At 43.0% G+C, this 24417-nt stretch overlaps 1 protein-coding gene and 1 non-coding gene across 12 annotated transcripts in view; both read left to right on the top strand.

Annotated features, from left to right (window-relative positions):
• Positions 1–24417, top strand: part of TBC1D9 (TBC1 domain family member 9) — a 123569-nt gene that overhangs the window by 67995 nt on the left and 31157 nt on the right. For 9 of the 11 annotated variants that reach the window (XM_025268099.3, XM_006079246.4, XM_044930457.2 and 6 more), the window contains exons 3-11: positions 1498–1616; positions 9074–9302; positions 10019–10280; positions 12194–12401; positions 17275–17481; positions 18686–18856; positions 19479–19629; positions 21406–21620; positions 23837–23954. In XM_025268099.3, the coding sequence (XP_025123884.2) occupies positions 1498–1616; positions 9074–9302; positions 10019–10280; positions 12194–12401; positions 17275–17481; positions 18686–18856; positions 19479–19629; positions 21406–21620; positions 23837–23954 (1680 nt within the window). Of the gene's footprint in view, positions 1–149; positions 205–1497; positions 1617–9073; positions 9303–10018; positions 10281–12193; positions 12402–17274; positions 17482–18685; positions 18857–19478; positions 19630–21405; positions 21621–23836; positions 23955–24417 lie in introns of all 11 variants that reach the window. The other 2 variants (XM_025268097.3, XM_025268098.3) reach the window with 1 other exon arrangement.
• TRNAW-CCA lies at positions 11326–11398 on the top strand. Its single transcript has one exon. It is a non-coding gene; the product is annotated as a tRNA-Trp (tRNA).

Genomic DNA, 24417 nt, shown 5'->3' with positions numbered 1-24417 from the left:
GCCGTGACAGCGTAGTGCAGAGTCATCGATTGCTTTTCCACATGGTTGACTGTGACCCCGAAAGAGTGAGCTGTGGAAAGAGCCTGTGAAGTGCCCCAGACAGCCTCTTTGGCCTCCTAACTCAGAGATTTATTCTTTATCCTCTACAGAAGCATTCCACGTGGGCAGTTTTGGTGTTTCGGCTCAGAGTAAAAGAAAATGCATGTGGGTTTGTTTTGGTTTTGCCTTTCCTTGACCAGTGGATCTGAAAACCTTCCAAGTGTGAAAGTGTTAGTCACTCAGTCATATCCAACTCTCTGCTACCCCATGGACTGTAGGTAGCCCCCCTACAGGCTCCTCTGTCCATGGAATTCTCCAGGCAAGAATACTGGAGGGAGTTGCCGTTTCCCTCTCCAAACAGTGCCTCTTATTCCCCAAGAGGTTTCAGTCCTGTTCCTCACAGTTCTGAGTATCACTGTGGACACATTTATATCTCCTGCTTTTCCCAGTCAGTTAACAGAGTGAGATTCTGAGATATATCCAGTTACTGCTGACAAAGAAACAGAGAGAAGCTGTTTTTTAAGAAATCAATTAAAAGATAACTTGGAAATCTTAAGGAGACATCTGAAGGAGTCAATTAGTAGAGTTGCAAAATCTTTCTTTAATTCTGGAATGAATAGTACATAAAATTTATAAAATAGGGATGGCTTCTAACAAACTGTTTTGCAAGGTCATTAACAATTGCAGGGCAAGAAAAAAAAGAAAGGAATTTGTTCTAGTGTCTCGACAATGACATTGGCTTGGCATCCCTGTTTTGCCCTGCAGCTGTGGGCAGAGAGCAGGGTGCCTGTTATCTACTCTCCCAGGCTTAGGTTGATTCAGTTTGCAGGTTGGCCGGCGAGATGACTCTCGCTTCTTGTTTCTGACTTGGAGGGAGGCTGTGAGGATGACCTCATCCCATTACACTTCAGAGCCACGGCGCTGGTGAGAACAGGGCTGCTATTCCCTAGTGATAGTCCATTTTCACATCTCATTCATAATTGAAGGCAGGGAGGATCATTTTTTGCCCATTATAGGAGGTGGTTACATCTGATCTCCAGGGGCATACCGAAGGCCTCGTATTGTTGCAACTTAACAACTGTAACCTGGTCTCCTGACAAGATCTGCCTTGCCCTGAAAAGTGCAGATTCCCGGAGGGAGAAGAGAAGATAGGGCTAAGTTCCCAACCCAGAAAAGGGAATGGGAGAAACGTCGCTGCCTTCCCACCCTAAAAGACTGTCCCCAAAGTTTCTGGACTCACCTGGTCAGATGTGACCATACACTATCCTTACTCTTGGATACATCTTTACATCTTGGATACATCTAATACATCTTTCAACCTCTTCTGTGTGACTTCCTCTGACAGAGAGAAAGTATCAGAAGGCAGAGCTGATGGCAGTACATAGGCATGGGATGAGCCTGGGTTGTAAGTATTGTTTACATGCTGACGTTCGTTATTACCATTTTATGTTTGTGCAGGTGGTTCCAGAAAAGAAATCACTGAACACTGGGAATGGCTGGAGCAGAATCTGCTGCAGACACTTTCCATCTTTGAAAATGAGAACGATATCACCACATTTGTGAGAGGAAAAATACAGGTAATGCTTTATTTATTTTTTTATTTTTATTAACATATAATTAACTTGCCGCACTGTGTTAGTTCTAGGTACACAACACAGTGATACAGTATTTCTTAAGTTAGTGGAACTTAAAACAACAACTTTTCTCTGCAAAGAATTTCAAACTTAGAGAAAAGTTGCAAAAGTAAGAATTGTATAAAACATACCTGGAGATCCTTTACCCACACATTCTTCTGTTATTAACAGTTGACTGCATTCAATTTATTATTTGTGGGAAACATTGAAAAGCATCAGTAAGCTTAGAAAAGATGGCAGCTTCCAAATTAAAAAAATATATATTATTGAATAACGGAGAGCTTGGACTATAAAGAAAGCTGAGCACCGAAGAATTGATGCTTTTGAACTGCGGTGTTGGAGAAGACTCTTGAGAGTCCCTTGGACTGCAAGGAAATCCAACCAGTCCATTGGAAAGGAGATCGTTCCTGGGTGTTCATTGGAAGGACTGATGCTGAAGCTGAAACTCCAATACTTTGGCCACCTCATGTGAAGAGTTGACTCACTGGAAAAGACTCTGATGCTGGGAGGGATTGGGGGCAGGAGGAGAAGGGGACGACAGAGGATGAGATGGCTGGATGGCATCACTGACTCCATGGACGTGAGTCTGAATGAACTCCGGGAGTTGGTGATGGACAGGGAGGCCTGGCGTGCTGCGATTCATGGGGTCGCAAAGAGTTGGACACGACTGAGCGACTAAACTGAACTGAACTGAATATAAGTGGGGGAGTCTGAGGACTCCATAGAGGGGCTGGGTGAAAGGGGGCAGTGGTTGGTGGGGAGACAGGAGGGGTCTTCTCCTTCGAGGAATCACTGCTGAGGTTCTCAGTTACTTTTTTGTCATTGTTGTTGTTCAGTGTTTCAGTCGTGTCCAACTCTTTGTGACCCCATGGACTGCAGCATGCCAGGCTTCCCTGTCCTTCACTACCCCCCAGAGTTTGCTCAAACTCGTGTCCATCGAGTCAGTGATGCCATCCAATCATCTCATCCTCTGTTACCCTCTTCTCCTCCTGCCTTCAATCTTTCCCAGCATCAGAGTCTTTTCCAATGAGTCAGCTCTTTGCATCAGGTGGCCAAAGTATTGGAGCTTTAGCTTTAGCATCAGTCCTTCCAGGGAATATTCAGGGTTGATTTCCTTTAGGATTGACTGATTTGATCTCCCTGCAGTCCAAGGGACTCTCAAGAGTCTTCTCCAGCACCACAATTCAAAAGCATCAATTAGTTGGCACTCAGCCTTCTTTATGGTCCAACTCTCACATCTGTACATGACTACTGCAAAAACCATAGGTTTGACTATGCAGACCTTTGTAGGCAAAGTGATGTCTCTGCTTTTTAATATGCTGTCTAGATTTGTCATAGCTTTTCATTGTCCTCCCTCAAGTGTTACTGTCTTTGGGAAATAGGTGCAAATCAAAAGTGGTAGGAAGAAACTGAAGATTAAAAGTAACAGTAAGTTAAGAGAAATAAATAAATAAAGCAGGAGCAAATTGTGGGTCAAATAGCCATTCTTTTTACCTTTTTCATCACATCAAAAATGTCAGATTTAATTCCCCTGAAACCAATTATGAGAAAGGAATTGCTATCAATGCAATTATGTGTGAAAATCATTCATGTGCAAATAGATGGTTTAAGCACTCACAGATTGTCCAGTAAAGAAGGGAACCAATACACTTACTTGTTTTGAGACCTAATTAACTTTTAAAAATTATAAATGTTATAATTAACTGCAGAGGCAACCACAATCCAAACACCATAGATAACTTTTGGTTTTTTCTTTTTAGATTTCTCGTATGCTTGTTTATCCTAATAGTAGTCTGACTATACGTATAATTTTATATCATATCTTTTTTCTCCCATATCTACTATATTGTTGTATAACTTTAGCTCTTATTATAATAACTGAATACTGTCCCATAATTGACCTTAGTATTCCTCCTTACGTAAGTCTCCCTAGCTTTTAGACAAGTGGGAGTCAGGTGCAAACAATAATACAATGAATTCTTCTGTTCATATGTAACTTTTCTTATAGTTTTTCTTCTCTTTAGGATAGATTACAAAATGTTGGTTAATGGGTTAAGTAAGTTTAAATGCTTTTAATGGATGTTAGTAGATATTGTCAGTATGTTAGAATCCCTGTGTGATTTTCACAGTAGTTTTTCAAATGTATTAAGTAAAAGTCGGTGTCATTGTTTTCATTTTTCTCTTTGATTATGAGGTTGAATATTTTTTTATGTTTGCTAAGTTAATGTTCCCCTTTTTATGAACTACCTATCAATGTCCTTTGTGTATTTAAATTTGTATTGGATGTCCTGAATATTTGGACTGTAGCAATTTTCAAAATTACATGGAGCTGTTGCCTAGAACAGGGGTGACCTATTTCATATTATGTAAAACCTATAGAACATATATACCCTGGTGGCTCAGTGGTAGAGAATCCACCTACCAATGCAGGTTTGATCCCAGGGTCAAGAAAATCCCCTGGAGAAGGGCATGGCAAACCAATCCAATATTCTTGTCAGGGAAGTCCCACGGACAGAAGAGCCTGGCAGGCTACAGTCCATGGTGTCGCAAAAGAGTCGGACATGACTGAGCAACTAACCAGCAAGAACAACATAGAACATACCGGAAGGAGATCATTCCATCCCTTTGTTCCATCATCTGGTCCACCTGGCTAAAGTTACAGTAATCTGAAGAGATTCTGTATTATGAACCCTCTTTTTTTTCTTGAAGTTGGGAAAGTTGAAAGTGGAACTTTAGGGATTATTATCCTTATTGTTGAAACTAGTTGGTGAGGCCTGGTCTGTTGATATTAATGTGTTTTAGTGATGTTTTTCACCTCTATGTCCTTATAAATCCTCTAATATTTAAAGAAATTTTCTTTCTAAAATTTCAATGAGCATTCTAGATATGTAGTACTTATTAGTTCTTTAGATAGCATGAAAAAGTGAAAGTGTTAGTCTCTCACTCATGTCAGACTCTTTGTGACCCATGGACTGTAGCTTGAAAGGCTCCTCTATCCATGGAATTCTCCAGGCAAGAATACTGGAGTTGGTAGCCATTCCCTCCTCCAAGGAATCTCCCCAACCCCAGGGATCGAATCCGGGTCTGCCGCGTTGCAGGCAGATTCTTTACTGTCTGAGTCACCGGGGAAGCCCCTTAGATAGTGTAGTTTGAATTTAATGTTCCTTCTCTCTAAACATATGGGCATCATTTGGTTTGTTCTACATTGCTCTTTTCTAGTATTCTTCTGACTTCAGGTCAGAGCCTTGCTGCAGGAGAGCGGACATTAGGCTTGAGGGTCTCCATGCTCACTCGGAGTTGATTGGCCATTGGCATTGCCAAAGGACCCAACTGCAACTTCGTATTAGTTGTTCTCATTCTGTCCCTTTCATCTATTCACTCATTCATTTCCTTTTTCCTTCTTGGATATTTTTGGCTCCCCTGCTGTGAAGGCATTGATAACTTTGAAGTGTCATATAGGTCCGGTCTCTACCTCCGTGTCTCCATTCCTGCCCTGCAAATAGGTTCACCTTTGCCATTTTTCTAGATTTCGTGTGCTGTGCTTAGTTGCTCAGTTGTGTCTGACTCTTTGTGACCTCATGGACTGTAGCCCGCCAGGCTCCTCTGTCCATTCTCCAGGCAAGAGTACTGGAGTGGATTGCCATGCCCTCCTCCAGAGGATCTTCCCAACCCAGGGATCAAACCCAGGTCTCCCACATTGCAGACACATTCTTTACTGTCTGAGCCACCAGGGAAGCCCAAGAATACTGGAATGGGTAGCCTGTCCCTTCTCCAGGGGATCTTCCTGACCCAGAAATCAAACTGGAGTCCCCTGCATTGCCAACAGATTCTTCACCAGCTGAGCTATCAGGACAGTCCCTAGATTCCATATATATGCCTTAATATATGATACTCGCTTTTCTCCTTCTAACTTAAGTTCACTTTGTATAACAGACTCTAGATTCATCCACATCATGGCAAATGACCGTATGTTTCTTTTTATGGCTGAGTAATATTCCCTTGTGTATATATATTGCACATCTTCATTACCCATTCATTTGTCAATGACCTAGAGGGGTGGGATGGGAGGGTGGGAGCGAGGCTCAAGAGGGAGGGGGATATATGTATACCCATAGCTGATTGGTGGTGTTGTACAGCAGAAACTAACACAGCCTGGTAAAGCAATTACACTCCAATTGAAAAAAAAGACACGTCACAAAGGCCGCAGATATATCTGCCAGTTGTAACAGGTGTTTTCATCCCACCTCTTTCTGAACTGGGTTCTCCTCCTCCCCACCCAGACATCTAGGGCCCTCATGCTCCCTGCTGGTTGTCTGCAGTTCCTTGGAACAGCATGCCACCAGAGCCTGCTCATCCCCAAAGCAGGTCCAAAATGTGTCTCCCCTGGCTTCCACCAAAGCAGCATCTCTATTCTCTCGGTGGAGTGGTACCAAAAGTAACTAGAGGGAACAACCTTAAATTCAGAGACTCTGAGGGAAACGCATTGCTACTTCCAACGCCATTCAGCCCCCATGAAACAAGAACAGGAGTCAGCAACTTGGTACTTAGTTTTCCAAATTGATTTTGCTAACTCTTAAACAATTTTAGACTTGGAAATCTGTGACTTTGGAGGTCACAATGAAAACTAAGATAGGGCCCCTTAAGATACATGTTTATTTGGAATGACAACATATACCCTTTAAAAAAAAAAAAATCTGATTTATGTATTTATTTTTGGTTGCACTGGGTCTTCATTGCTGTGTGTGGGCTTGCTCTAGTTGAGGCAAGAAGGGGCCACTTTTTGTTGTGGTACAAGGGCTCCTCGTTGCGGTGGCTTCTCTGGTTGCAGGGCACAGGCTCTGGCTATGCGGGCTTCATTAGCTGTGGTGCACAGGCTTAGTTGCCCCTCAGCATGTGGGGTCTTCCCAGACCAGGGATCAAACTGGTGTCCCCTGCATCGACACTGGACCACCAGGGAAGTCCCAACATATACTCTTTTAATAAATTTTTTTTTTAATTAAATGTCTCTTAGGTGCTAGCTGCTGTCGGTAAAAACTTTTTGAGACATTGTGTTTGAAAGGCATATTTAGCAGTTGGGGGACATATACACAAAATACGTTCAGCCAACGTAGAAACTAAGAGAACATAAAGACAAGAATGCTGGTGCTTATGCCCGACTTGGTTAGTTTCATAGAAAATGTGATATTTACACTGAACCTGGAAAGGTGGATTTGGGCAGACCAAGAAGGGGTTCTTTGTCACAAGATGCAGATTGGGTTTTTCCCCTCTTAAACTGATAGACTGCGGACATTTTCATGGTGGAGATACTGTTGTCAAATCTCTGTTTCAGAAGGTAGCTGTACAGAATATATCACAGTGTAGAAAGACTCCTGATGGCATGCCCAGTACGGTAATTCCTGGACTATGCAAAGGGACTAAGCTGTGGCTTCTTATTAGAATAGGCTGAAGACTTGTCCAGGGCTGTGTTTGCTGCTGTGGTTGTTGTTTACATGTTTGTTTTTCACTAGAATTGAATGGTGATGGAGAGGGTGGAAGACAAAGCCCTCGCCCCCGTCCCTCCTGCCATCACCCCTTAGTACCACAGCTGCTGGCAACTGGAGTGGACAGTCTGGCAGTGAAAATAAAATTCAGGACACCATATGTATTAAAAAATTTCACTACATCTGGCACAGAGGATCAACAGTACTTAATGTGAGGAAGAAGAGTTGGGAGAAGCATTTATAAAGAGCTGGGAATTGGACTGGATTTTGAGATTAGGTAGGATTAGTGATGGGTGATACAGTGGTAAAGAATCTGCCTGCCGGGTATATGGAATTTAGAAAGATGGTAATGATAACCCTGTATGCGAGACAGCAAAATAGACACAGATGTATAGAACAGTCTTTTGGACTCTGTGGGAGAGGGAGAGGGTGGGATGATTTGGGAGAATGGCATTGAAACATGTATAATATCATATGTGAAATGAATCGCCAGTCCAGGTTCGATGCATGATACAGGATGCTCGGAGCTGGTGCACTGGGATGACCCAGAGGGATGGTACAGGGAGGGAGGTAGGAGTGGGGTTCAGGATGGGGAACACATGTACATTTGTGGCGGATTCATGTTGATGTATGGCAAAACCAATACAATATTGTTAAGTAATTAGCCTCCAATTAAAATAAATAAATCTATATTAAAAAAAAAAAGAAAAGAATCTGCCTGCCAATGCAGGAGACTCAAGGCGAGGGTTTGATCTGTGGGTAGGGAAGATCCCCTGGAGGAGGAAATGGCAACCCACTGCAGTATTCTTGCCTGGAAAATTCTATGGACAGAGGAGCCTGGCAGGCTATTGTCCATGGAGTCACAGAGTTCGACATGACTAAATACACACAGAATTAGTGAAACAGACAACAATCTTACAGTAGATTTTATGCCCTCAGAATGACAGGACCACAGGCAAGGAGGTGGAAAAGCATACAGATGACATATCCAGGCCCTGAGTGTGCTCTGGATCTTGTCAAATGCAGTGCAGTTAGAACAAGTGTTACAGTGTTGGTTGGATCAAAAATGTGCATGGTCTAGAATATTGGATTTTACATGGTATTGTAGGGAAACAGAATTTTGATAATAAGAATTTTGTAGTTATAATAAGTTTGGGGAAGATATATTTGTAGCATCCAGAATTCACTGGAAGCCCAAAGGCAGGAATTCTAGGTATGAGGCTGCCCAAATTCACATAGATCTGCAGTGACACCTTTGGTATCAAAACCCCAGACATTCATGCTCCAGAGCTCATGTTTATCTCACCATACCTTGTGAACAGAGAAAATGGAGATGAAGTAAGAGGGATTTGGTGATTACAAAGTCAAAGGTGGAATTTCAAGGAACATTTTCCCTCAGGAGACACATGTAGAAGCCCTTTTTCATTGAATTATGGAGGAACTGGGTAACAAACAGCCCCTCAAGCTGCTAAGATGATTAAGTAGTAGGTTAAGCCAGTTACTTGTCTTGCAAAGATCTTATTTCCTGTGCAACTGACCAAAAATTGTGTGTCTTCTATAATTTCCACTCCAATATTCACCTCTTTTCTGTTCGTATGGTGGCTTGTTTCTTTTACCCAGGTTCCTGATATTTTATCATGGCCGAGAGATGGTGGGTCTGTGGCTAACATCAGTTAATGACATGCGTTTTGGTCTTTCTTTGCTCTACATTGATCCATGTTGCTCTTCAAAAATCTTTTAGTACATAAATGCTGCTTGTTAAGTGGCTTCGGTTTGGGGAGTTGGCTTTGAAAATAATTCAATTTTTTTAAGTGTCCCTTAGAAGAAAATTTTTTCCCTTGCCAGTATGTACGGAAAAGAAACAGATCAGATCTAGTCATAGTGATACAAGCTGTGCGTTTGTGCTTTATCCCTTCTTAGGGCATCATTGCCGAGTATAACAAAATCAACGATGTGAAGGAAGATGATGACACGGAGAAGTTCAAGGAGGCCATTGTGAAGTTCCATCGGCTGTTTGGAATGCCTGAGGAAGAGAAACTCGTCAACTATTACTCTTGCAGCTACTGGAAGGGGAAGGTCCCCCGACAGGGCTGGATGTACCTCAGCATTAATCACCTTTGCTTTTATTCTTTTCTGATGGGACGGGAAGGTGAGTCCTCTAGAATTTCCGAGGGCAGTTTTTGAAAGTCTACTGAGATTTCTGCCTGTCCTGAATGTAAACCATATCCAAACATCAACAGTAGTAAATCTGCAGTTGTAAGTGATTTGTGATGACTTAACAGTCAAATTCAATCATTTTTGGCTCAGTTGCTATAAACTACTTGATTGTGAGATAATAAAAATTGACCAAAGGTATAATTCATTTAGTAGACAGGGATTTGCTGCTGCTGCTGCTAAGTCACTTCAGTTGTGTCCGACTCTGTGCGACCCCAGAGACAGCAGCCCACCAGGCTCCCCCATCCCTGGGATTCTCCAGGCAAGAACACTGGAGTGGGTTGCCATTTCCTTTTCCAATGCATGAAAGTAAAAAGTGAAATTGAAGTCGCTCAGTTGTGTCCGACTCTTAGCGACCCCATGGACTGCAGCCTACCAGGCTCCTCCGTCCACGGGATTTTCCAGGCAAGAATACTGGAGTGGGTTGCCATTGCCTTCTCCGAGACAGGGACTTAAATCTGTAATAATCATAACTCAGAATTTTTGTGGTCTAGATTTGTCTTTTGAAACTATCAAGCAGAATATTAATAAATATAAGCACATAAGCTCATAGGAGTTCTGTGAAATTAGAGGGTGGTGTTGTGAGATTCCAGTATCTTGAAAGGATTTTAAGAAGCCACATATTGACCCAGCCTTGTTCTCTGTGCTCAGCCAAGCTGGTCATCCGGTGGGTGGACATCACTCAGCTCGAGAAGAACGCCACGCTGCTTCTACCTGACGTGATCAAAGTGAGCACAAGGTCTAGCGAGCATTTCTTCTCTGTATTCCTCAACATCAATGAGACCTTCAAGTTAATGGAGCAGCTCGCCAACATCGCCATGAGGCAGCTCTTAGACAATGAGGGCTTTGAACAAGATCGATCCCTGCCCAAACTGAAAAAGAAATCTCCTAAGAAAGTGTCTGCCCTAAAACGGTAGGTGACAGAAATCTGAAGTCTTACGGTCTTTAGAAACAAGAACCCATCTGTTCACTTATGAAAGTTAACCTTTGCTGAACAGCTTCAAGGGTTCAGAACACTTCTCTGGGTATAGATCCAAAGCTGAGAAAGTCTGCCTAAAGCACTCACGGTTCAGTAAGTGCAGTAGACATGACCAGCTCCAGCACTATAGGTTGGGACCTCTTTTGATGCTGAGAGCAGAGCACCTTGAGTCCACACACGGGGAGATGGGCAGAGAAGGACCTCTCCATGGAGCTGCTCAGAGCAGGGCTCTCAAAATTGCTCAGTCAGAGTCAGTAGGATGAATATTCCTTTAGACATATTATTTCAGGCAGAGGGACAATATGATAAGGGAAACACAAGGGAAAAGCACAGAGGAAAGTAAGCTCGTCAACATTTATGGAAGGTGTCTGGGCATGGGATGAGGCTATGCTGCAGAGAAGCCCGGAAGTCTGGATGTGAGAGTGAAGGCTAGAGAGAAGGCAAGGGGAAAGTTGACGTTGTAATGTGTGATGGTATGCATGGAATCACCCCTAACTGAGATGGGGATGAGGGAAGGGAGAGCGTGTCCAAGGGCTATGAGGATTCAGTTTGGATCGCATTGAGTTGAGTTGCCTGTAGGGCGTCTAACTAGACATCAGTTCGGCGGGATAAATGGAATTGGCCATCGTTGGTGTACAGCTGGTTGTTGAAACCTGACAAGAGGTCACTGCAATGAAAACGCCTTTGGTGATTTGAGACATGTATTGATAGAGTGACAAGAAGATGGGTTACTGTGGTGGGCTGAAAGCACATGAAAAGCAAGGCAAGGGAATTAGGTCAGTACAGCCTGCTTTGTCGAGAAATTCAATGGTAAAGTAGGGGGGTTGCTCTTTTTTTAGAATGAAAACATTTGAACAGAAGGTAGTATGAAGTAGGCAGGTGGGAAGAGTTTGTTGTTGAGGGTAGCACAAAGACAGAAGGGAGCATGGAGATAAAGCTAGAAGAAAATGAATAAATTTAAAAAGTGGCATCTTGGACTTCCCTGGTGGTCCAGTGGTTAGGACTCTATGCTTCCAATGCAGGGGACTCAGGTTCAATCCCTGGTCGGGGAATTAAGATCCCACATACGAAGCAAAGCGACAAAGGAAAAAAAAAAGGATCTCACAGCATGCAGAAGGATGCTTGTGTGTGCTGATAGCACCCCCTTTGAAACAGGTAAAAGTAGAAGGAGAAGGTGAGGTTGCAGGTAGTTTTAGAGATAGACGGGAGGAAATTGGAGGGCCTGTCTTTGCCTTGTGAAACCAGAAACTGGATCATCAGGGGCTGAAGTGGCCTAAAAGCTTGAGCAAAGATGTTTAAACGATGAACAGGAGGAAGGAACTCATCAGAGAAAAGATCATGGTCACTGGAGGACCCAGCTGGGCTTAGACATCCTGGTTGTCCAGGAGGTGGGCTGTTCCTGTGTTTCAGGCAGTTGTATTGTTTATTCAAGGTGACCACTGACCGCCTGCAGAGTCATGTGGCTTATGTGCATCCTCATTAGGTCATTCTTAAAAGATAAGGCCCCGAGAGTGGCTGCGGATGAGTCTAAATGTCATCATCTCTTCAGAAATTACTGTATTCTTTTGGAAAGAATTATTTCCTGTCTAGCCCTTGTTTTCCTAAGATCCTTTGACATTTACAGATACTGATTGTAAGATGACCACACAGGGAACCTAAATATATTAAAATGATTTCATTATGCTTTTGGGTCATCATTGGAGTTAACTCCCGCAGAAAGCCAAGAAGGTAGAAATAATTCTGACAAGGTGGAAGGGAAAGATGGGCCGGGAAATCTCTGTTGCCGCATCATTGAGAGGTACTCAAACTTTTCTTTTGTGGAGAGAGTTATTACTATTGTTTTCCAGCGATCTGGACGCCAGGGCCAAGAGTGAGAGGTACCGTGCACTCTTCCGGCTCCCCAAAGATGAAAAATTAGATGGCCACACAGACTGCACCCTCTGGACTCCGTTCAACAAAATGCACATTTTGGGGCAGATGTTTGTGTCTACGAACTATATCTGCTTCACCAGCAAGGAGGAGAACCTGTGTAGCCTCATTATCCCACTGCGAGAGGTACGTGGCAGGTGGCAATGGGTGTTTTAAGTTTTGTTGGTAATCTTTTTCTGGGTATCTTACCGTCACTGAGTTGGCTTTTAACCATGGGTGAGCGTTCCTAATTCTTTGGTGGCATCTGCCCCTCTTTTTTGTGTTGGCATTGCCCTGAATGACCATGGGACCTGCGAGGTTTCTTCTTCCAGAAGCAGACTGGTGTTTATTCTTGTTCAGGTAAGGTGAGATCAACAGAGCAGGAGATGACTCATTGAAAAGATGCTTGTTATACTCATGGATCCCATCAGGGGGCGCACGCCATGCTAGAGGGCCCACAGGGGGAAAGCACCCGGTGGGTCAGCAGACAGAGGAGCAGGGAAGGATGTGGACTGGAGTCTTGATTGTGATTTCCATGGGAAGAAACAGGTGAGACAGGATAAGCAAGCTTGGGATTGGCAAGTTGAAAAATTCCAGCAGGCTCTAGGGCAGAGGCCCTGTCCCTAATTGTCAGGTTCCTGGCCCTGGGGTGACGAGGGCAAGATGAATAGGGGCCCTGAGTGTGAGAGCAGGTGAAGGAGGTCCTTGGGGTTTGGACAGATTGGTTTGCTTGTGAAAGGCCTTCTCACAGGTGGGTACTTTACCCTCTCCAGGAGTCGCTTAACTCTGGGTCAACAAGGCCCGGAGATGTGAAAACATCAAATAGAGAAACTAGAAAGTGTAGTTACTGCTCCTGGCCCACAGCCTGAGCATCTTGATCTTTAGAGAGTGGTCTAGGTTGTGAATCAGAAAGTCAAGATCTGTCTAGTTTGTTGGTTCCCTCTATTAGAACCAGCGGGACCACTGGCCACCATGGCCAGATCTGTATCTCTGCAAATTTTGGAGTCTGTACTTTAATAAAGTTCCAGGCTGATGCCCATGGACAATGAAGACTGAGGAACATTATTATTGTACCTGGGTTGGAGGTGGGTTCTCTTGTGTCTTCACAGTGATAGGTTGTTCTGGTACTTGTGGAGAAGCCTTGCTGTTGGGGGTTGAGAAGAAATTCCAGGTTACGATGTCCAGGGCTGGCAGATCCGCAGTTTCTAACCTGGCTGCTTTCAACCTACTTTGGTCCTTTCCTAGAAATGAAGATGCTTAGAAGCTTTGGCTATTTAATCAAGGTTGAGTCTTTGTTAAGATTTCCTGTGGTAAAGGATTCAAGTTTCTCTTTGCCTTACTTTCTTTTTTTTTTTTTAAATCATTTATGTAAGCAAATTTTCTTGCTTTATTTTTTTCTTGTTTGCATCATTATCACAGAAAATTATTAAAATACAGACAAATAGGAAGAAAACAAAAACTCCCCCCAGTCCCACTATTCAAAAATGACCACTGTGAACATCCTGCTATGTAGTTGTTCAGGCTTTCTATGCATTGCTGTGTATATGTCATTTATATTATTTAGGTTTAAGAAATAATGAATTTTATTTTTTGCCTATTTCTCTTAACAGTAAGTGTGCACTAAACTTATTTTCATATCATAAAATATTCTTGTATAACTTTTAATGACTGCATATTATTCCATTACTGGATATGTATAATTTATTTCTTCTTCTTATTTAGATTACCTTTGGTTGGACCTTTGCATTATTTTTGTTTGTTTGTTTCCTCCCAAACATATGTATAATTTTCCTTAAATTATAAATTCCTAGAAGTTTAATTGGTGGATTAAAATGAATGCAAAGTGTTAGGCAATGGAAAAATCTAGTTTTCTTTCTTACAGGGTGAGCTCATTGGTATTATAACACATTTGGAGACTAGGAATTATTGGAGGTGAATTCTGAGATGGATGGTTGATCGGTACTTACAACTGGCTCTGAAATGCATCTCATGACTTTTTCCAACAAATTTACCCTCTTTATCTTAGGGAGTTACTAAACTCTGTATGTGTGTGTGTGTGGTAGTTGACATCCTCTACTAGTTTCAGGTTAACATAGTAGTGATTTGATATTTGTATATATTATATAATGATCACTATGATAAGTCCAGTTAACATCTATCACCATTCATAGTATGCTATTAAAGTTTGCTATTCAAAATGTCCTTCATCAAGTACTACCTGAACAAAATAGAGCAGAGTGACCTGGACCCACTAGGGAAACCCATCCTGACAGTAAGAATATACTGAGTGTATCATTTATAAATCTGAGTGCGTCATCACTTTGTTTATCCAAAGGTAACTGAGGAACAGAGCGGCTGGAGGCTGCCATCCCACATCAGCTCTCCTGCTCCCCTCCTCTGGTTTCAGTTAAGGGGCTCTGTGTACATTTCAGTGTGATCTACAATAGGACCGTGAGAGCTTGGCGGAGTTAGGAGATTGATGGTTAATACCCTCAGCCCATCTTGTGCTTCCTAGTTTTCCCTAACAAGTAGTAGGGGAAGATAATTCAGGCATATTTCAGGATAAGTCAGAAGGGGGAGGATAGTATGGGTGGCATTTAGAAGTAAAGTGTGTTGTGGTTGGAGGGTGCAGCTTGAAAGAAACCCCCAGTGAGACAGCATTGCCCTTTCTTTACCCCAGTGAATCACTGAGATATATTAATGGTAAATCCTAAACCTCAACTAATGGAAGAAGCAAAGCACTTGCGTTTATTCCTACTCTAGGTTATATAATGACAAAAATGCCCTAGGGCAGGGCTCCCACCCTCCATCCGGGTCTGTTTGAGCAGAGAGTGATCTCTCCATGAACTGAGTTAAGCTGATCGATCAGTAGGAGCCTCAAGGAACCTTGCATTCTCCTTGGAACAGCTCCTTTTAGAATTGTGAAAACTCAGGGTTGCTATTGTGTTTAATTTTTTATAAATAAGTGGAAATATTGACTGGAGATTGTTAATATACATTCTGCATGCAGACTTAAGGTAGAGTAAATAGACACATGTTAAATGTTTGCACAGAATCATGTTGCAAGAGGATAAAATGATGAGAGTCCTCATTAGGATTTCTAGATGCAGTCTCTCTTCTTTTTTTTTTCAATTATAAATTACCTTGTTAAATGTTCCATATGAAATACTAAGATTTGATTAAATTCAAGCTATCTTACAATCGTAGTTGGTGATGAAAATGTGTCTCATTATTGTGTAGAACATTCCGGTGGAGCTATTACCCTTTCCTGGAGGCGCAGAGTTTCAGGGGTAGAATTCTACTAGAACTCATTTGTCAGTGAAAAATACATGCTAACCTGTGGGACGCTTCCTAGGGTTTCTGTAGGCGCTTTCTCGCTGTTGCTTCATGATCCTGGTAGATACTGGACTTCTTGCTTGATTTCCTCACGAGCACATAGAATCTATGTTTTAGGTGCAGAACTTGAACCTTTCATCCTCTTGGCATCTGCAATTAATTGCAGATGCCTGGTGACTAAAAGAATCATAAACAATCTATTGGGAGAAAAGGATTTTTTTTTCAGTCTTTTAAAATAAGCATTGTTTAATCTATGTCTGAAGTATCATGGGAAAATCCTTTTCATGATAAAGAAGTTGGTTTCCACCTCTCCCTGCCAATTTCTCTAGCTTCTTTAGCATTGGAGGGAAAAACTCTTAGGTACAACTCTAGGTATCTCAGAATATTCCTTTAAAAATGTATGAATGTATATCTAACTTGTACATGTTTATAAAAGCTGAGAACAGAACTCAGGTCCTGCAGTTTTCCCCTTTATGGACCCCAGTAATACCTGTTTTGTACCTGTGACCATGCAACTTTTTAGGCAATTCCAGTAGGTTACTTAGCCTTGAAAGGGAGAGAGGTTTTTAAAGTTCTGCTCAGAGGAAATGTCTTTCACCTGAAAATGCTGATGAAGAGGTTGAAGTTGAACCTGTCTAGACTGCTTACATGTGGAAAAGAAGACGGGAAAGAAACTAAACTCTTAAGTACACAGTCAGCGCCGCTGCAAATAAACCATTTATCTAGAGCTGGCCTTGAGATTTTTCTTCCTAATGTGCTAAAGAATTGTAATCCATTTATCTTAGTTTCCAGTTGATGAAAATCCTTTTATAAACCAGCAAATATATGCCATCATTTCAAAGCTGAAGCACATGCCCCGTTTCTACGTTTCTCCTGATGTGGTACTTACTTTGCTACACATACTAGTATGCACAAATGCACGCGCACACACACACACACACACACACACACACAGGGTCAACCCGTGCAGATAGGGTTGCAGTTAAGCTGTTTACATCATGTCTGCTCAGAATCGAGCCTTTAAAACTTTGAAGTGGTAAGAGGTGAGGAATGCAAAGCCCTGGGGTCTAAACCAGACGTTTGAAGGATTGGTGGTGTTTTAAAAGCCATATCCACATTAAGCTAATAAAAGGACCCAGTATCATGGGTTGTTTCTCTCTCTTACAGATGAAGCACCAGCTAAGAGTCTTCCCTCTTAAAGTTCCATGAAATTTTAATGAAAGTCAAGGAATTCCTTCACAACAAGGTTTCCCAACCTTGGCGCTGTTTACATCTTGGGCCTTACTGTACTGGGGGGTGGGCTGACTTGGGTCCTGTGTACTGCAGAATGTTTAGCATCATCCTTGACTTCCACCTGTGAGATGCCCTTGGTACCCTCCACTTGGGACTACCAGAAGTGCCTCTAGATGTTGCCAGATGTCTCCTGGGGCTGGGATGGGGACTCACTCTCGATTTATAACTACCAGCAAGATAATTCCGGTTCCAGTTTCATTTGTTCTGAGCTGTTTTCTTTTACTGGGACACCATTCAAGAATCTCAACTTGCCTCAATAAAATACGGAGGTTCCTGCCGAGGTTGAAAAGCATGGTCTTCTTTCTTCAGTGCTCAGCATCTTCAGTGCTCAGAGGTTGCTGCCGGGTGATCCCTGGGAAGTAATGCTCTTGGTGGCCTGTTTTCTTTTCAGGTGACGATTGTAGAGAAGGCAGACAGCTCCAGTGTGCTCCCCAGTCCCCTGTCCATCAGCACCAGGAACAGGATGACCTTTCTCTTTGCCAACTTGAAGGATAGAGACTTTCTGGTGCAGAGGATCTCTGACTTCCTGCAGCAGACGACCTCCAAAATATACTCAGACAAGGAATTCGCAGGAAGTTACAACAGTTCGGATGATGAGGTCAGTGGAAGGCACCTGGGGGATTGGTTCATCCTATTTCTCTTCCCTGGGGAGTGTTCACTTCCTGGTCTGTTTTGTTTGATCTTGAAGCTTTGCAGCTGTGCTGAGATGAACCAACTACTCTGATGTCCAGAGCAGACATCTCATTTAAATCTCATGGTGTTTGTATTTAGGATCATAGAATTGGACATCTAGTCTCACCCTCTTCTTTCACCATTGAAGGTGTTATGAAGTGATTTGTCCTGATTACATAGCGGGTGACTCTGGTCTAAGTGACTCTGTTGGGAATTATACAGAGGTCACTCAGTAAAAGTCTCAAACCTGAAATACAACATTATTAGGATGATTTTATTATGATACAATACGAATTGTATCCCTATTGAATTAGGCTCTGAATCCACATCCAGAGAAACTGGGCCCTGAAAGATACATGATTAGCTCAAGTGATAGAATGACTTGCAGCAAAAATACGTTGTAAAGCTGGTGAGCTCCTGTTTACCTGCTCCAAGCTTCTGTGGGCACTTTTGAGGCACCAGAAACTAGATAGGAGGCGAGGGAGGCAGTCCCATCAGCAGTTGACTCAACCACGCCACGCTTTGCATGCATACTAATCAGAGAGATAAATGTCCAACCAGTTTGTTGTAAAAATGAATCTAAAATACAGAGGAGGCATTTCCCTGGTGATCCAGTGGTAAAGACTCTGTGCCTCCAATGAAGGGGATGCAGGTTCGATCCCTAATTGGGAAACTTCATGCTATGGGGCACAGCCAAAAAATAAAATACAGAGGAAACCTATTGGTAACATCGAAGCTCTGTGGCCCATGATCCCATCTAATTCTCACCAAAATGCTGGCTTGCTGACTTCCTCCTGCTACATCACCTAGCAAGACACCTCTTGGGAACCATGATGAGGCTATTAGTGTCTGTCCAGAGGACAGTCAGGTGGTTTGGTGGTAAAGAACCTGCCGCCAATGCAGGAGACACAGGAGACATGGGGTTTGGTCCCTGGGTCGGGAAAATGACAACCCACTCCAGTGTTCTTGCCTGGAGAATCCCTTGGACAGAGGAGCCTGGCGGGCTACAGTCCATGGGGTCTCCAAGAGTCAGACACGACTGAGCACAGAAAGGCGGAGGAGAGGATGTTGAAGAAGTAGATTCTGCAGCTCAAACCGTCCCTGCCTCGTGTTGCTCTCTGCATTGGCAGGTGTATTCTCGGCCCAGCAGCCTCGTTTCCTCCAGTCCCCAGAGGAGCACCAGCTCCGATGCCGATGGCGAGCGCCAGTTCAACCTCAACGGCAACAGTGTCCCCACGGCCACACAGACCCTGATGACCATGTATCGGCGGCGGTCTCCCGAGGAGTTCAACCCGAAATTGGTGAGTGCCGCCTCCTTTTGCCCGGAACTTTCTGTATTAGAACAGGAATGTTTTTTAAAAATCTTTTAAAATAAACTCATCAATACGTCACTGGACAGTTTCCTGCAAGGGAAGGATTTTTTTTTAAAATACAAAGGACATATAAATATAACATACAATGACATTTGTATGTCATCGGGTTTCAGAGTGGCTTCATTGTGAAAGGAGACAGGTCATATATTTCTATATGCAGGTGACATTTTTCATTTTTGTTTTTTAACCGTTGTTTAAGTAACCAACAAGTAAGTACATAATGTCTCAGGCCACATTTAGCAAACATCCACTCTGTTTCACTTGGAGGGGTAGACATAAAGCCGTAAGTAACATTTGCATTCTCCTGACCCATCTCAGGTAAATGGCATTCTGACTCTGGGCCAGAAAGTTTCATGGCAGATCCACAGTCTCTGATATATGAGTCAGGTCACAGAAGGTCTTCAGAAAATCTGAGTTCTTTGTTCTCATGAATTCTGTCCAGAACTTACCAGCTCCATTCTCCAGGGAAAATGTTCTGACTTTCCGTCAAACTTGTCCTTACCATTCTCGAAGTACTTTGGGTGTAATGATGCTACATCATCCCTTTCAGGCCAAAGAGTTTTTGAAAGAGCAGGCCTGGAAGATTCACTTTGCGGAGTACGGGCAAGGGATCTGCATGTACCGCACAGAAAAGACCCGGGAGCTGGTGCTGAAGGGTGTCCCTGAGAGCATGCGTGGGGAGCTCTGGCTGCTGCTGTCAGGTATGGCGGGGCTGGAGTGGGAGCACCCCTCCAGAGTGTGGGGAGCCCCGGGGCTGCTCTCAGCCTTCCATCATGCCTCAGGGCTATTTCAAGTATGTAACCCCCACCTCAGCCCAGGGGTCTAATCTCTAATCAGTGAAGTACAAATCAATTTACCTTCTCATTACATATGTGTGTGTCTGTACATATGCATGTGTGCTGAGTCGCTTCAGTCGTGTCTGACTCTTTGCAACCTCATGGACTGTAGCCCACCAGGCTCCTCTGTCCACGGGATTCTCCAGGCAGGAATACTGGAGTGGGTTGCCACTTCCTACTCCAGGGGATCTTCTGGACCCAGAGATCAAAGCCGAGTCTCCTGTATTGGCAGGTGGATTCTTAAAACACTATGCCATCTGGGAAGCCCATGTGTATATATACACATATTTAACCTATAAGTACCTATTTAATTATATAATATGTGCATGTATGTGTGTTTTTTTATATGTACATATTTGTATATATGTATATGTGTACATAAACCTTATACTTGCATAAATTGCATTTAACTAGATTTATAGTTAAGTGCTTGCACCCAGGGTTTGTCTGTTTTTAAGAATCATAGCATGCAGCTATGTCACAGCATGCAGCTATGTCACAGCAGTGGTTCTTGCCCACCTCTGCATCCTCCCACGCCGCACTGAGGAGCTCCCCTCCACAGCAGTGGCCCCTCACTGCCAGGAACATGCTCCCTGCCCCCTGCAGTTCTGAAAATCCCTCTTCATCCTTCCTCCTACTCTTCAGTGTGGCTCTTTGTCAGCCCTTCATAATTTCAGTTTTTAAACTTGTTTTGAGAGACAACGCCTCCTTTTTCACGTGAAATCATAAGGAAAACCCTGATAAAATGCAAGCAAGGCTGCTTGGTTGGAGAACTGAGACGGCTTCAGCTTCAGCTTGACTCTCTCTGCCCACTTCTCTGTTCTTGTTGAGCAGCCCCTTTGGGTTGTCTGTGGAAGTTCCTTGGAACACAGTTTCTAGGTTGGAAGCCTCTACCTTTAGGGAGGGTTTTTTGTTTGTGTGTGTGTAGGGAGGTTTGTAGGGAGGTTTTTAAAAAATGCATTATTTTTTTTATTGAAGCATAGTTTAACAGTACTGTTAGTTTCAGGCATACAGCATAACCATCCAGTTGTCTTTTTTTCTGATTATTTTGCCTTATGGGTTATTACAAGACATTGACTATAATGCCCTGTGCTATACAGTAAATCCTTGCTGTTTAACCTGTTGTATGACTAGCAGTTTGTATCTGTTAATCCCATTCTGTAATTTGTCCCTCTCCCATCCTCTTCCCCACTTTGGCAACCATGAGTTTGTTGTCCGTGTCTGTGAGCCTGTTTCTGTTCTGTATCTAGGGTCATTTGTACTCTTGTTTGGGCTTCACATATAAGTGATATCATAGAGTGTGTGTGTGAGAGAGAGAGAGAGAGATAATCACTCAGTCATGTTCGACTCTCCGCTATCCCATGGACTGTAGCTCAGCAGGCTCCTCCATCCATGGGACTCTCCAGGCAAGAATACTGGAGTGGGTAGCCATTCGCTTCTCCAGGGGATCATAGCGAACAGGGGAGTTTTTAAGCCTCCGGCTTCCAGTGGAGCGGGAAGAGGGCGGGGGCCGGGAGTGCAGTTACCGCCGGCTGTGGCTGCGACACGCAGGTCCTCACAGGAGGAACGTGAAGGCGCCGGGTCAGGCAGCCAAGGCCGGGGCTCCCGCTTCTGATGCTGGGTCCGTTCCGTGTTTCCCAGGTGCCATCAACGAGAAGGCCACTCACCCCGGCTACTATGAGGACCTCGTGGAGAAGTCCATGGGGAAGTACAACCTCGCCACGGAGGAGATTGAGAGGGACCTGCACCGCTCCCTTCCAGAACACCCAGCTTTCCAGAACGAAATGGGCATCGCGGCTCTGAGGAGAGTCTTGACAGCTTATGCTTTTCGAAATCCTAACATAGGGTATTGCCAGGTGAATGTCCCAGATGGGTAAGACTTTAAAAAAAAAAAAAAATGTGTTCTGCCAGCCGGTAAGTAATAAGAAAGGCTTTATGGGGGACTTCCCTGGTGGGTCCAGCGGCTAACATTCCACACTCCCAGGGGGCCCGGGTTCGATCCCTGATTAGGGAACTAGATCCTGTATGCTGTCGCTAAGACCCGGTGCAGCCAAATAAATAAATATTTCTTTAAAAAGAAGAAAGGCTTTATGGTTAAGAGAACAATTACTGTACCAGGGTCTCTCGACCTTGGTACTGTTGGCATTGTGGACTGAATAATTCTTTGTGTGGGGCTGTCCTGTGCTTTGGGGAATGTTATTAAGCAGTAACATTCCTGCTTAATAACATGTTTAATAGCATCTTCTCAGGAAATGCCAGTGCTCCTCACTTGTGACAACTAAATGTTTTTAGACCTTGTCAGATGTCCTCAGGGAAGCATGCTCTCCCAGAGCAGAGAAATACTGCACTGAGCAGAGGAGCCAAGGGATAAGAGTGCCCTTTCTGGATCTACCACCGTCTGGTGGCCTGGCTGGTCACTAACTGGTCACGAGCATATCTGGGCACCAAGCCTTTAATTCTGCATTCTGGGTTCCCCAGTGCTCCTACCCTTTGCAACTCCTAAGCAATTAATTTCCTTGAGAATGTAGCTCTTATATGCTATGGCTATATTTTAAGGCCCACTAAAATAAATGTGTAATTCAGTATTAAAAAATGTTGCCCATATACCAACCACAATGATTGCTTGTATATGTTAGTATGGATAGCACAATTTGGAAAGCTCTAAGATAGTGTCTTTAGATTGAAAGGCTACATATGTACCCAGAGAGACCTTCTTTGACCATCTAGTTGAAACCTAAAGCAGGCTTACTTCCTCAAAACCTGTATACCGTGCGTGCACATGCACACACACACACACACATCACAGGTCTCCCTGTACATTTTATCTTTTTGAGAGCAGTTAATTTAAAATATACCTCCAAATTGATTAATCAACTTTTACATCTCTTTTATCTCTCTGACCCCTGGATTTATGCCCTGTGAGATTTTTCACCACTGTGCCCCCTCCTTTTCCCCAATACTTAGTCCAGAGCCTGTTACCAAGTAGAACCTCAAAAGAAACTTACCTTGACTGAATGACAAAGAAACCAGCCATGACCATGATCATGTAGTAGGCAGGTTAATTCTCAAGTGGAATTTTAATGATTTCTATAAAGAAGTTTATATTTAAAAATTTATATAAAAATTTTTTATTTCTATAAAAAATTTAAATGATTTCTATAAAATCTTCTTTAAAGATTTCAATAGACTTGGGAACCTATTGAGTCAGGCTTACAAGGAAGAGCCTATTAGACCAAAATTCCTTTTTTGACATTTATATTGTAGGAATCTGATGAACACTTACTTACCGGTTTCTCCAGGATCAAAAGAAATACAGGAGGGAGCTGGCTTCTAATATAATAGAGTTCATATTTATCTTTTGATCTTCTCCTTTTTAATTAAGAGGACTATTAAAGTAGTTGAGCCTGGAGTGCTTATGAGTTAGCTGATAATATCTTTTAATAAAGTAGGTTACTTTAGAATTAAACCCCTGTTACTTATCACTACCATCCTTATCCAGATGAAAATAATGGGCGAGGACTCCAACTTTAAAAGGTTTCATTGTTCCCTGAAGAGCGCCCCAAGCCATGCGTACCCGGTGATAGAAACAATTACAGAAGATTAAAAGGGAAATATTCACCTCACCGGATTAAGGATTACAAACACTGAGACTAATAGGTTGAAAGCTTTGTCAAATAGGCTTTGGACATAGTTTTTGAATGAAGATCTGTGGTCATGGGGAGCTCAGCCCTTGGTGCATATTGGTGTTCACGGAGTCCTTAACAGTTAACAGGCAAAAACACACACACACACACACACACACACACAAAACAACAAACAAAAGCAAAACACTTAGCAGGCTGAAGTTCTAAGGGTTTTTACATTTTTTAAAAGTTGTAAACAAAACAAAACTCAGAAGAATGTGTGTATGTAAAGCCTTTACACATTTATCATCTGTTCGTTTGTGGAAAAAGTCTGCTGGCTCCTTTGGGACTAACTCAGTCGTTTCTCAGGTTAACAAAGTTGCTCATATGTTAAAATGTGTCTGATGTATTTTAAATGTATCTGATGACATCTTCTTTCATCCCTTTAGGCCATGAACATTGTCACATCGGTGCTGCTGCTTTATGCCAAAGAGGAGGAAGCTTTCTGGCTGCTGGTGGCTTTGTGTGAACGCATGCTCCCTGATTACTACAACACCAGAGTGGTTGGTACGTGAGGATGCAATTAATTTATAACCCTTATCTCATCAGGAAAATGTTTCTAGAACCAGGAAATCATCTGTAATCCCATTTTCAGTCAGTATTAGCCAAAAGAGTGTCAGACAACTCCAGTTTCCCAAAATGGGAATGAGAGGGCTTGAATCAATATAGATTGTACACAAAGGAGCACCGTGGAGCTTCGGCCCATGGAAAGAATATACGTCTCACTGTTTTAGAAAACACTCAATGTGGGTGTCTGTGGCATGTGAGAGCTACACCAGGCACACAGATCCCCAGTCCCCAAAGGTTTAATAGTGCTTTCATGAAGAGCTTGGAATCTGTGGAAAGCAGAAGGATTCAAAAAAGGAGTGGGCAGAATAGCATATAAAAATACATTCAGAGCTCAGTTTCTAAGGTATTTTTCAGAACTGGTTTCATTGCAAAGCAAGCAGCGATGGTGAGCATTTAAATA

Source organism: Bubalus bubalis, chromosome 17, assembly GCF_019923935.1.
Source record: "Bubalus bubalis isolate 160015118507 breed Murrah chromosome 17, NDDB_SH_1, whole genome shotgun sequence".
In the NCBI taxonomy this organism is placed as follows: Eukaryota; Metazoa; Chordata; class Mammalia; order Artiodactyla; family Bovidae; genus Bubalus; species Bubalus bubalis.
This window is presented reverse-complemented; position numbering and strand designations above follow the sequence as displayed.